The following is a 13,943-nucleotide window of genomic DNA, read 5'->3' on the forward strand; positions in this document are numbered from 1 at the left end:
CTCCCTCGGCACCCTGTCATACGCCTTCTCTAAATCTACGAACACACAATGCAGCTCCTTCTGACCTTCTCTGTACTTTTCCATCACCATTCTCAAAGCAAAAATGGCATCAGTGGTGCTCTTACGGGGCATGAAACCATACTGCTGCTCACAGATCTCCACCTTCTTCCTAAGCCTGGCTTCCACTACTCTTTCCCACAGCTTCATTGTGTGGCTCATCAACTTGATTCCTCTATAGTTGCTGCAGTTCTGCGTGTCACCCTTGTTCTTAAAGATCGGAACCAGAACGCTTCTCCTCCATTCCTCAGGCATCTTCTCACTCTCTAAAATCCTATTGAACAACCTTGTTAGAAATTCCACTGCTGTCTCTCCTAAGCACTTCCATACCTCCACAGGTACGTCATCAGGACCAACGGCCTTTCCGCTCTTCATCCTTTTCAGAGCCTTCCTAACCTCATCCTTTCCAATCTCTGCTACTTCCTGCTCCACAACAACCACATCTTCCTCCCTTCTTTCCCTGTCATTTTCCTCGTTCATCAGCTCCTCAAAATACTCCTTCCATCTTTTCTGTACACTCTCTTGGGTTGTTAGCACCTTTCCATCTCTGTCCTTAATCACCCTTATCTGTTGCACGTCCTTCCCATCTCTGTCTCTCTCTCTGGCTAGCCTGTACAAGTCCTTCTCTCCTTCCTTTGTGTCTAACCTGTCATATAGCTCATCGTAAGCTTTCTGTTTGGCCTTTGCCACCTCTCTCTTCACTCTACGCTGCGCTTCCTTGTACTCCTGTCTACCTTCCTCAGTCCTTTCTACATCCCACTTCCTTTTAGCCAACCTCTTCCTCTGGACGCATTCCTGTACTTCCTCATTCCACCACCAAGTCTCTTTACCGTCTTTCCTCTTTCCAGATGACACACCTAGCACCTTCCTACCTGTTTCCCTGATAATCTCTGCTGTAGTTTCCCAGTCCTCTGGAAGCTCATCCTGACCACCCAGGACCTGCCTCAACTTCTGCCTAAATTCCTCACAAGTTTCTTCATTCTGTAGCTTCCACCACTTGGTCTTCTTTTCTGTTTTCCCTCTCTTCTTCTTCCTGACCTCCAGAGTCATCTTACACACCACCATGCGGTGCTGTCTGGCTACACTCTCTCCTACCACCACTTTGCAGTCATTAACCTCTCTCAAATGACCTCGTCTACATAGGATGTAGTCCACCTGAGTACTCCTACCTCCACTTCTGTATGTCACTCTATGTTCCTCTCTCTTCTGGAAGTAAGTGTTGACTACAGCCATTTCCATCCTCTTCGCAAAGTCCACCACCATCTGTCCCTCCAGATTCCTTTCCTTCACACCAAACCTGCCCATCACCTCCTCATCACCTCTGTTGCCCTCACCAACATGTCCATTAAAGTCTGCTCCAATAACAACTCTCTCTCCTCTGGGAAAACTCTCTATGACCTCATCCAACTCACTCCAGAATCTCTCCTTCACTTCTAACTCACAGCCAACCTGTGGCGCATACCCACTGACTACATTCACCATCACCCCTTCAATTTCTAACTTTAGGCTCATCATCCTGTCTGAGACTCTTTTCACCTCTAGAACACTGTTTACAAACTCCCCCTTCAGAATCACTCCTACCCCGTTTCTCTTCCTATCAACACCATGATAGAACAGTTTGTATCCTCCTCCAATACTACGTGCCTTGCTGCCCTTCCACCTTGTCTCCTGCACACACAGTACATCTACCTTCCTTCTCTCCATCATGTCTGCCAGCTCTCTGCCTTTCCCTGTCATTGTGCCAACGTTAAGAGTCCCTATTCTCAAACCTATGTTCCTGCCTTTTCCCTTCTCTCTCTGGCCACGGACCCTTCTGCCTCCCCTCTTTCTTCCACCAACAGTAGTCAAATTTCCACCGACACCCTGTAGGTTAACAGCATCGGTGGCGGTCGTTGTTAACCCGGGCCTCGACCGATCCGGTATGTCTAAAGTGTTGTGGATGATTCGCATGGTTATTTTGGCAATTTTTACGCCGGATGCCCTTCCTGACGCAACCCTCTCTATTTATCCGGGCTTGGGACCGGCACAGAAGTTACTGGCTTGCAACCCCTGTGGCTAGATTCAAAGATTTTCAAACATGATTGAAATTAATAAAGTTTGGCCTCAATTACAAAAGGGGTTTATTCAGACATACCTTTGGTTTGTCTGAAGATTAATAACCCCTCTTGTTAAAATAAAATATGTCCAACACAAGAGGCCCTCAGCTCTAATCTGTTTGCCTAGCTGTTGGACAGGACAAGTTAAAAAAAAAAAAAAAAAAAAAAAAAAAAAATTAATTTTTCTAGAAGACATATTAGGACAATTGTAAATGTGTATATTTCTGTGGTTTCAAATCCATATTCTGGATTTAAATTTAAAGAATTATTGATAAATGTGACTTTTGTGTCAGAACCCTACAAACATGTATGATTTTGTTCTGTTTTTTTTAGGTTGTTGAGCTGATCTCCAGTGCCATTGGCGATGTAGTTCAAGGAATCTATTATGAGAATTACAGTAGTGCAGAGGTAATCAATTTACTATTTCTTTTCATCCATCAGATGTTTATTAATGTTGCATGTGTCATCATATGAGGCACATTCGCATTAGCCTGACTTTAGGCCATGTCCAACTTTCAAATGTGTTCTGAAAAAGCACTTACATAAGCCTCTCTATTTAAGTTGAGGTTTGGACGTTCTAAAGGAGGTTAAAAACGGAACTGCCATCATAAAACAAAAAAGAATGAATATTATTTATCACATATACTGTTCTTATTTAAGGAAGAGACTAAAGAAAAAACTAAGGGAAAAATATGTTTAAAACGTATTAAATTCAGTTTGTATTTTGGTAAAATGTTGCTTTTAGCTGTTTTAATGTTAAAACTTGGCTCCACAGTGAACTGGTGTTTTCTAAATGCATCTGCGGAAATATTATTTGAAAGAATAGTGATTACTCCTTGAACTTGCATGCTTACTAGAACAGTAAACCTACATCTTTTCTTCAAAACTGAAATCAAACAGCAACCTCTGCTTTAAAACTTTGAAGTGTCGCAGTAAATCTGCATGAATTTTTTTCTGCCACTGCAGGATGGGCTGATTGATGGGGTTGATGTGGCGTCCTGGAAGGAGCACATCTTCCTGACCCACGGGGCGCTGCTCGCCAAGAGCTGTGAGGCTGCCATGCTACTCGCCAAGCACGACAAGCAGGCCCAGATGCTGGCGTACCTGTACGGCAAACACCTGTCACTGGGCCACAAAGTAAGTCCTGCCCACCAAGTACCAGCATAAAGCAGCATTTTGTGGTCATCCAAGATAACGTTAATTAGTTGTTTTAAAGTTTACAAAACTATGTATGTTACATATAATTATTATGTTTAATTTGTTGTTTTTGAACTTTCCTTATCTTAAAAAAATGTAAATAAGTAAATTATCTTGCATTCATATTATAAACTAAGCTCAAAGACCTGAAACTTTTTCAATGGACACTAAAGGCCCTTTATAAACAGATGTTCACACTAAGTCTGTGTTTGTGATCACTTCCTGTTTGTTATTTGACACTGGGAAAGCTTTGACCTTTGCAGAGAAAAACACAACTCAAACACCCTCACTAATAACAAAAATCTTACATTTTATCCCCGCTGTTTCTGGATTGTTGTTCCACCAAGGGATAAATTTATAAAGGATGCCCCTGAGTTTGCTTTTTCACAGAGAGGGGATCCACGGGGCCCTGACTGCCAAAAATGCTGGACTGTCTGCTCAGGCTTTGTGCCTGGGTGTCTGAAGTCCCTTCTTCCTTTTTACATTATTATTTTATATGATAAACACTCACCTGAACTGAACCTTAACTTGAGCAGGAGCCTGCTCAGACTTAAATCAGTTTATATTTGCATATATATTTGCATACATTGAGCATTGTAATGTGTTAGGCACATGTTTGCTGGCATGCATATACCCTCAAACGACTAACGTCCAAGTTAGTCTACACATCCATCCACCCACCCATCCATCCATCCATCCATCCATCCATCCATCCATCCATCCATCCATCCATCCATCCATCCACCCACTTAAAGCCTTAAATACAGAAGACGTTTATACAAATATCAACCTCTTGTGTACAAAAACAACATAACTGGTTCTAACAGGCTTTCAGGTTTTATGCTCGGCTCAACCCCTCAAGTAAAAGGACATCTTGTTATGGTGTGAAACACACTACAAAACATTTTAGAAAAACGAATGTTTAACTGTCAGGTCTTTAATTTAACTTTTAACTTAAACTTGATCTGTTTTTGTTTTACCAAGCTGTTCACCTCGTCACTCATGACTCTTAGAGGAGGACGGCTAAAGTGTGCCTTAACTCCTGCTGCCACATTTTGCTTGGCCGATAACCAGCAAGTTACAGAAATTATCGATTGTCATCTTGGAGTCTGTGTGTTTTTGCATTTGCAGCTAAACTCTGACCTGCAGCCCTTTGTAAAAGGTGGGATGGGACAGCCAGTGACGTTCAGCCTGAACGCCGCCCCGGTGGTTTTCCACCGCCAGCTCGTTGGCAAAGACAGATGGCATCAGCAGCTGCAGCAGGTACAGCTCTAAACTGTCTGCAGCACAGTTAGAGTGTGTTATTCACAAGATCTCACTTTTTTACATGCTCAGATATAGGGTAAGGAATCTGTCAATAAGAAGCGTATTCATAAAAAAAAAACTTAACAGGAAAAATATGAACACAAAATTTAGTTTTATGTTTAACATGTCTGTTCTGAATACGAACATAGATTGATCAATTTGCACACGTGTATTGAAGTTTATTATACTAAAATGTTAAAATATTATTGATCCCATAACGGTGAAATTATCCTGATAGCCATAACTCTGTTCAAATTTGAATCAAACAGATCATAATACCGTGCTCTCTGGCCACATTTTGTTTGTGCGGGTTGACAGCAGCTGATCATATAAACAATGCAGTGGATTCAAACCACTGCAAGTGGTGGAAAACTGTCTAAGAAAAGAGTAGCAGATATTCCTCTCCATTCATTAATGTAAAAAAAATGTCAGTCAAAATTGTTTGATAATAAGAGGGTAACAAAAAAAACAGATAAGCTGACTAAGAGCTAAAGTAGGCTAGCTGACAGTTGATTTAAAAAATCTAAATTAAATGAAAGAATTGAAAAAAATATCTGTAGGATCAGAATATCCAACTTTCCTCTTCAGATTTTGTTATATCTTTCTTTTTAACTATAGCTACAGGTGTTTTTGTTCATTTTTTTCATTGATAAAGATCATAAAATAATCAAATTATAATAAGAATTTGGAGCAGCAACCAACTGTGGTATCTTCATTAGCTCAAGGAAGACAAACAGAATCCTCACAATGAAGCTTTTTGCCTTTTCTCAATTGGTTGGATTACATTAAGTTTAGATACAGATTTTTTATTTAGGTGGTTTTTGGAATTTATATCACTTTGCCTAAAAAGATTGTTCAGACTGGATGCTTTCTCCACAATGGTGTCTTCCTCCAGGATAATGACTTTTCTGGAACTTTTAAGGGGTATGTGATTTTTGACAAAAGTCTCTACTCCCAAAAATAATTGTTTTTGCATAAATTGATGATGGTAGAGTTTGACCACTGCACAAAGCTTCCTCTAGCAGATTATTGGGTTATTGGGTTAAGGTCTGGACTCTGCTGGCCAAAGGACTTCAAAAAACAAAGAGTCGCTGAGAGGCTGATGCTGGGTCCGGTTATTGAACGATACACTCAAAAACAACCACATGAAGCATGAAGAGCGATCAAAAAAAATATGGCAAAAAAATGGCAACCCAGCTCACCCCCCCCCTTCCATCTTACATGGGGACAAACCACTGCTGAGCTAAAACCACCCAATGTCTCCGCCCACAAATATGTGACCCACCAGGGGATTACCGCTTTAATACTATAATCAAAACAAAAACAATATTCATTCACCATAATAAAGACCACAGTTAATTTTAATTTCACCTACATGTTTATCTTGATAAATGCCAATGATTTGAACCCACTCAAATAGAGCAAGATTTTTTCCACGAGCACAAGATGTGACTTTCAACATTATTGTTTAAGAAATGAGAAGCAACTCATCGCACCACTTTCGGTTAAGGACTTCTTTCCAGGCTGAATTGCCCATGCAGTAGGCCTGCACAATAGATTGCAAATTTATCGTTATCAAGATATCAGCTTGTGCAATCCATGCATCTGAAAAGGCGGCAGAAACTGTGATAAATGTTCACCATAAGTGTTTACACAGATGCTAATACATTCTTGAAGTATTTAATGAATCAAATAGAGCCCTTCACACATTTGACCAATCGGATGGACCCCTTTGATGTTAGATGTAGATGAGGGTCTTTTATCAGTACATCTGAAGTTATGTTTACTTTTGTTTAAATAAGACTGTTGCACTGAAATAGAAATGATGTCTTAGTTGTTTTTTCTTTTTTTTGCTTGCAATAGGTTCATGTATCGTAAGTCATATTATCGCAATATTGATTACTAATAGCACGCATCGCAAGTTTTTCTCATATTATGCAGCCGTTATTTATTTGTTGGTATTAAAAAAAATACCTAGTTATTTAAATCCTGGTGACGCCCTTTATTATGGCCTGGCATTGTTGTTTCTTACTGCAAAGGCTCTTGGGAGATAAATTGCTTTTGTCTAGTACACATTTTAGAACATTACAGCACCTGTTTTTAAAGGAAACCTTCAGAAAAAAGAAAAGTTTCTATGTAAATTTGTAAAAGAAGATCAGAGACAGAATAAGGATTTTGATTTAATAACACTTTTTTTCCTTCAATAAAGGCAACAACTTTAAGCAACCAGCTGGATTACTCAAAGGTAAGATGACAGTTTCATAAACTACTGAATTTCTCGAGCTATCAAATTCAAAATTTTCTTTGTGAATTAAAAATGTTACCTTAATGATTATTCTTTTAGCAGCCTCCCCTATTATCTGTGTTGTGCTTTACTTAAGCATTCCTTTGCTCCGTGGTAAAGTGTCCGTTAGCATCATCAAAGTGGACAGGATGTATTTTTAATGTGTCAAAGTTGCCAAACAAGCTTCCCAAAGCTGATGTGTGTGGAAAGAAGGAACTGATGGAGGTGCTACAGAGGAGGGGGTCTGGCAGCATCAGGATGACAGGTGATCTGGTCCCGTCTGAAATCAGAGCTGGAAAGATTAGTTACTAAGGCCTATTTGTGGTGGAGACACAGAGGCTGTGAGGCAGTCATATTGTGAGAGGAGCTCCTTCAGCCAAAAAGGGCAGAGAAGTTTTTTTTAATGTAGACGAGAATAAATAGGAAATAAACTCCAAAATAAACAGGAAAAATACAATTTTTGACCAGATTTTGCTTTGATTCAATGTAATCAAATATTGATTAGAGGCTACAAGACAAACTTCTGTTTAAGTTTTTAAAGTCAATAAAGCAATGTTTCGATGTGATAAAAGGGGGGACAAATATGATAAAAATAATGGGATGGGCAGAAAAATATGGTTTCATTTAAAGCTTAGAGGTGCAATTTGTAGTCAGTCTCTGTCAGCATTATAGATGAGGTGCTTTCAGAAGAATTTATGTCTTTGGTTCTCTTGATTTAGCTTGTTTCATTGCTGTTAAGATTAGTTGTTGGAAAGTGAGATTGTCCAGAGTTTGTGAATAATGGATATTTTTACAATTTTATGGTCCTGATCTATTCATTCACAAAAAAACGGTTCTCTTAGCTCTTACTGACGTAGAGCGCTGTTTGTTTTGTTAAAAAAACAAAGTTTTCAGAAATATATCTAGTTGGAGTGTTTTTTCTTAATCCTTAAATACCGTGAATATAAATAATAGTTAATACATCAGCTTTTTTGTGTTACATTTTCTCTTTAGTTGGTTCATTTTTTCCACTGTTTTTAACATGATGCAAAATTAGGCATTTTAGGAGACAGCTTTAAGTTTTCCAGAGAGCATTTCATGCACTGCAGTGATTTAATAAAATGTATTCACCACAAACTATGATTTATTGGGTTAAGTAGGAGAAATTTTGACACTTTTTATGAAAACTCAACCAGTTATTTACTGGTGAAGTAGCAATCACTAACGACAGATATCTGGGATAGCAAGGTCATTGTATTGGGGTGATAGACACACCTCATCTTGTGTTTTCCACATCATGGTCTCACTGTGTGCAGAGTGTTTTACTTACTGGGATTAAAACTAAAAAATGCAAAAAGAAAAACCTTTTCAATATGTACCGTATTTTCACGACTATAAGGCACACTTAAAAGTCATAAATGTTCTTCCGCCATCAGGGGGCATCCTGTTAGCTGGTGTGCCTAATGTGTAGATGTTGGTCATAGAAGAAGATAGAGTGATGAAGGGAGAGTGACATAAAGCCCATGTGGAACTGAACTGCAGTGCCACTGTCTACAAATTTAAACTCCACATGTTCCTTCTACCTCACAACCTTCAGCCAATCCAGGAAGGGAGGGGTAAGCAGAGAAGCAGCTTAGTGACAGATGTTGAAGAATAACCAGCATAACAACATGAAACTCACTTCTCTTCACAGCCACCTAACTCATGGTGTGGGAATCAACACTTCCCATGAGTCTTAGTGGCCATGGGCGGGGCTAAGGCCCGGGTCCCAACACCTGTTAACAAGATGGCTGAAGCCCTGTTTGAACTGCAGCTATCAGCTATGCGGAGGAAAATAAAAAGTACATCAAAACTGACTCCGATTTGCTCCCGCTGTTTTTTTAAACACACATTAACACACATGTGTGTGTGTGTGTGTTTGTGCTGAAAGCAGCAGCGAGGAATAAAGGAGACTGCACGCCAGCACACCTCTGTGTGTGTGCGTGTTGTGTGTCTTTAGCGCTTGTGTAGGATAAGGAGGAAGGGAGACGAGCGCGCCAGTGAGTGACCATTCCGTTTGTGTTATTCAGTTAGGGAGAACAGTAACAAAAAAAAGGTTTCTTCTAAAAAAACAGGGACTGGATGTTTTATTCCAGTCCCTGTTTTTTTAGAAGAAACCTTTTTTTTTTGTTACTGTTCTCCCTAACTGAATAACACAAACGGAATGGGACTGGATGTTTTATTATTGGGCTGCACGGTGGCGCAGTGGTTGGCGCTCTTGCCTCACAGCAAGAATGCCCCCCGGTTCAAGTCCCGGCTGGGGGACATGAAAAACAGAACATCAATGGGGGACCTTTCTGTGTGGAGTTTGCATGTTCTCCCCGTGCATGCGTGGGTTTTCTCCGGGATATCCGGCTTCCTCCCACCGTCCAAAAACATGCTACATAGGTTGATTGGCAACTCTAAATTGTCCCTAGGTGTGAGTGTGAGAGTGAATGGATGTGTGATTGAGGATATTCCACCCTGCGACAGACTGGCGACCAGTCCAGGGTATCCCTTGCCGACGCCCAAGTGGCCGAGATAGGCTCCGGCAACCCCGTGACCCCGAAAGGGAATAAACGGTTAAGAAGATGAATGAATGAATGTTTTATTAACCCACTCTAGAAGTGCTGAGGGTCTGAACGTGCCCACGCCTTAACACCCGGTGCGCCTTTTGTATGTGTCGAAGACGGAAAAATCCTGTGACTGAGACCGGGCCCTACCATCCGGTGCGCCCTATAGTCGTGAAAATACGGTAATCAGTAGATCATTCCAAGTTCATCATTCAAACAGCCATGAACACATGACGTCACCTAACAGACGAGCAGCATCACTTGGCCATAGTGTGCCTTGGGGTTGGTAGTAGGCAGTCAGATGTTGCAGGTGAACTTGTCTCAAAGTCTTAAAAAGACCCAAGAGGGGAGCCCCACCAGTGACAGATCGATTTAGTCATTGTAGATGGCCCAGTAAGTGTAGGGTCTTGCCTCAGAGACATCTGTTGAACCAAACATCATCCCCCAACTCCACCAGCACACCCCCAACTTTCTGTTCATGGGTGACAATGCTCCACCACATGGTCCCAGAATTGTCACAGCTAGACTCCAGGAAGTGGGAGTGCCTCATACAGCCAGCAGTGTTCCCTGACCTGAACCCCATAGAGCACGTCCTGGACCAGCTGAAGCAAAGTCTGGATGATCGTACATCACCCCTTAAATGACCTGACAGAACTACATGTAGAACTTATGGAAGATTAAATTGCATTGCCTCAGAACAACAGCATGAAGCTAGTGAGGAACATGAAACGTTGCTGTCTAGCTGTCATTGCAGCACATGGTGGATATACCCACTACTGACTTGGTCAATTTCTTTTATTTTGGGCTATCTTTATTATTGTCTTCATTTTATGAATATGGTGTTTCATTCAATATTTGTGATATCAAAGGGAACTTTTATGATTTTATTAAAATTCAGACCAAATAGGAAAAGCACTCGTTGATAACAATATCTCTGACTTACTGTGAGTAGTGTAATTAATCAGAGAGCTGCTGTAAATAATGTAAGATTATATAATATTGTTTCCTTTTTTTCTCTCCATTCTGCATTGGGGGTAAGAAAACATTTTGAAAGTGAAGTGTTGATGTTTTATCTTCTAGAACATGACAGGTAAAGAGGCATTCTGGAGCAAAATCTAGCTCTATTTTTTATAAGCATGTGTTTAGCCCTGTACCTGTTAGTACAGTGAAAAGATCTGGCTTTGTTTGGTCCATATGTCACAAAGTTCATTTGATATGCAAAGCATGATCAACAACTGACAACGCTGCTTTTCAAAAAGGCCTAATCGATGAAGGTGTGATGCCTCAAAATGTGACTACACAAGAGTCTCTAACTGCATGAACTTAGTTTAATTGCCTCAGGCAAGCAGGCTACAGTCAATGTTGAGCCCAATGCAGCAAAATCGTCACATCGAAAAGATTTTAGAGAAAATTGCTTTGGAGACTTTTCCCAATGAAAAATTCAGATGTTGGATCAATTATTTCACGTTCATCCAGACATCAATTTTTAAACTTTCCTTCATTCTGCATGTGTGTTGTTTTTTTCTTACTGTCTTCGCACAAGTACATGTGCTGTTTTATTTACTGAGACTTCAACTTGAATTTAGATTTTTTTCAATAAAATGTGTTCACAAGTGAGTAAAAAAATATAAGTACAGCCTATAAACAGAGCCTGGTGGGGATATTTGGCCACAAAAGTACAGCATGAACAGGTAAAATTGTGTTAAATGCTTAAGGGAAAAGGCTTTCCAATGACGCTGAGTTGGACAGCTGCAGAATTTTTGTTTCTGTTTGTTTTCATTTGTAAGAAAAAAAAGCCTACAGGGCTTCCCACTGCCAGAATTTCTCAAGCCAAAACACCCTCAGCAAAAAGATGTCTCAGCTGAGCAGCAGAAACACTCAAGAACACTCCAAATCTCTCTCGGTCTGCAAACTTGGAGCCATGTTTTCCTCTTCATGTCTGTCTGTGGATGTTTTATTGCGTGCAGATCTCAAGAGTGGCTTTTATTCTCGCTCTGATCAAATTTTTATATTAAAGCAACAGAGAAACATGCAAGATGTCGTGCACACCAAACTCTGGAGATTCCAGCAGCGCTGCTGTCAGTGAAATCAACAGCATCCAAACAGTCACACTTTGTCTGCTTTCAGTCCAGCATTTAGACTGGGCTAACTTTGTCTAAACAGTTTATTATCTTGACAGTGATGGCATCTGGGGGGACTCCAGCTTGACAAACTAATGTGTGTTTTCATCCCCACACAGCTTTTGGCAACAGTTAAATCAGAGAAAGGCGTGAGCTCAGCGCTGGATTTGTGCTGTTTCCATAGCAACAAGGCTCTGGAGGCCATCAAGGCTTTCCCTTCCTCCAAGGCTCGATCCGCCCTGGAGAACATCGCCTTTGCCGTCACGAAATTTTGACCCGGACATGCGCCTCGTGTCCTTTTCTGCTCCGCAGAGACTAATGAGCTTACTTTGATCCAGGTGCTCTGGAAGTGCAATGTCTACAAATGGCCTACACTGAATAAAAACACATTTCTATATATTTCGTCAGTTCTGATTTGTTTCCTGCACACTGCATTTTTTAAATCTGCCCATTTGTAGTTGCTTTGCTTTTATTCCCCCCTGGAAGTACACGATCCAAGGTGAAAAAGTGTCAGGAAAATGAACAATTTTGGTTTTAAAGTTTTTAGTTCAAATTCATTTGTGTCAGCTTGTCAATAAAGTTCAACTTGACTGTAAAAGAGGGACTGTCACTGATCAGCGAAAATGACTGATGTTTCCTTATGATGTCTGTCTCCGGTCTCTGTGATCCAAATCAACGCAGGCTCAGGGAAAGGTCACCCGTCCTCTCCTCTTAGCCCAGCCAGTGAGTACACTGAAGCTCAGCCACGCCAGTAATAATTAATGAAAAGACCTGAGCAAATGGACAGGAAATGCAGAGGTATTGATTGGGCCGACTGCCTTGCTCTAAGTCGTACAATGCTGGCGCCAGCCTGGTGGCCTGTGGTTTCCCAGGCTGCTGTCTGCGGAGGGAAAAGAGGAGGAGGGGGAAAGGTGTGAAACCAGGACACCTCTGGCAGCTGTCTGTCACATCCACACATGAAGGACGGAGCACTGGAAAATAAGAGAAGTCACAAGTTATTCAATATTTATGACTTCAAGCGTAAAAGTGTACCAACGAAAGCACTAAATGTTAAAACACAGTTTATCATTTGGCATTTAAATTATCCTTTGGATGGGCATAACTGTGTGATATTACATGACCTGAACGTGATAGTCTCAAAATTGAGAAAGCCTCATGGACCAGAGGTCTGGAGCCACATGTGACTCTTATCCATTCATTGTGGCTCTTTGGCTTTGACAAAAATGCTATCAATTTGAGTAAAAAGTGGCTTTACAGTTTGTGCTTGTGTTGCCATTTATGTTCAGATTTTTGACATAAAATACGGTAAAAGGTTTGATGTATTATCATTGGTTTATTATTCTAAAATGTGTAAAGCACGTATTTGTATTTTCTGCTGCACAACAGTGTTTTGTTGCTGTTAAGAGGCTAAGTGATAATATGATAGAAAGTAAGAAAAAAGTATTGTACAACAATGTTGTCGTGTTTATTTTTGATAGTAAAATTAGAAAAAGTATGAGCGCACCAAAGTGATAATGGTGGAAAATGTCAGGATTGAATTTCTTGCCGTTTTAATTCAAGTATATGTCCTCCTTTGTGGGTCAATAAAGGAGTATCTTATTGACACAGGGTACATTTGTTTTTTGAAAGGAACTTGTATGTGCCACTGCCAAAAGTAAAATAAGTCAAAATTGTTACATAGGCCTATAGAAAAATGTAACACTTATCAGTTTTAATATTCTAAATATTTATAAGCAAAATTTGATAAAAGAAACACTTAATGGCCACATAAACAAGTAATGAAATATTGTGTATTTTTTGCGGTACTTTGCGGCTCTTGCTGGGTTTTGGTCGGTGAAAGACCAGCCTGGCTCTTTTAGTGCTAAAGCTTATAAACCCCTGATCTAGTAGAAGAGGTAAACTTCCATTAAAAATAAAATATGAACCAATTCAAATTGACTGCCTTTTTACATCCTACTCCTCATGTAAAAAGATAACACTACATGACACATTTGTTCACTCTAAAAAGAGGATTTGGGCTGTCGTTGGAAAGAAACTTTTTTACATTGATCTAACTTAATTATTTAGTTTGGGGAAAATAAATCAATTTTTTAAGTTCATTCAACTTAAGAATAACACTTAGTTGTCTGACATGGTTATTTTACTTTCAATCAACTTAAACCCTTGTGCTATCTTAGATGACCCCCCTCCCCCTTACATTGAGGTGTTCTCCCTACCATGACAAAGGTGGATAAAGGTAGAAAGATTTCATGAAATCCATGGACACCAGTGAAGATCACAAATCATTGAAGAAAAAAGGTTCAGAGCACTGTCT

The 13,943-nt window shown here is 40.2% G+C and overlaps 1 protein-coding gene across 2 annotated transcripts in view; it reads left to right on the top strand.

The window, feature by feature from the left end:
- pdss2 (decaprenyl diphosphate synthase subunit 2) overlaps positions 1-13,232 on the top strand; it is a 93,264-nt gene extending 80,032 nt beyond the window's left edge. For both annotated transcript variants that reach the window (XM_023951525.1, XM_023951526.1), the window contains 5 exons: positions 2,487-2,561; positions 3,120-3,290; positions 4,482-4,613; positions 6,865-6,900; positions 11,749-13,232. In XM_023951525.1, the coding sequence (XP_023807293.1) occupies positions 2,487-2,561; positions 3,120-3,290; positions 4,482-4,613; positions 6,865-6,900; positions 11,749-11,904 (570 nt within the window). In that variant the 3' untranslated portion in view covers positions 11,905-13,232. The remainder of the gene's footprint in view (positions 1-2,486; positions 2,562-3,119; positions 3,291-4,481; positions 4,614-6,864; positions 6,901-11,748) is intronic.
- The last annotated feature ends 711 nt before the right edge of the window (positions 13,233-13,943 follow it).

This window comes from Oryzias latipes, chromosome 22 (genome assembly GCF_002234675.1).
Source record: "Oryzias latipes chromosome 22, ASM223467v1".
Classification (NCBI taxonomy): domain Eukaryota; kingdom Metazoa; phylum Chordata; class Actinopteri; order Beloniformes; family Adrianichthyidae; genus Oryzias; species Oryzias latipes.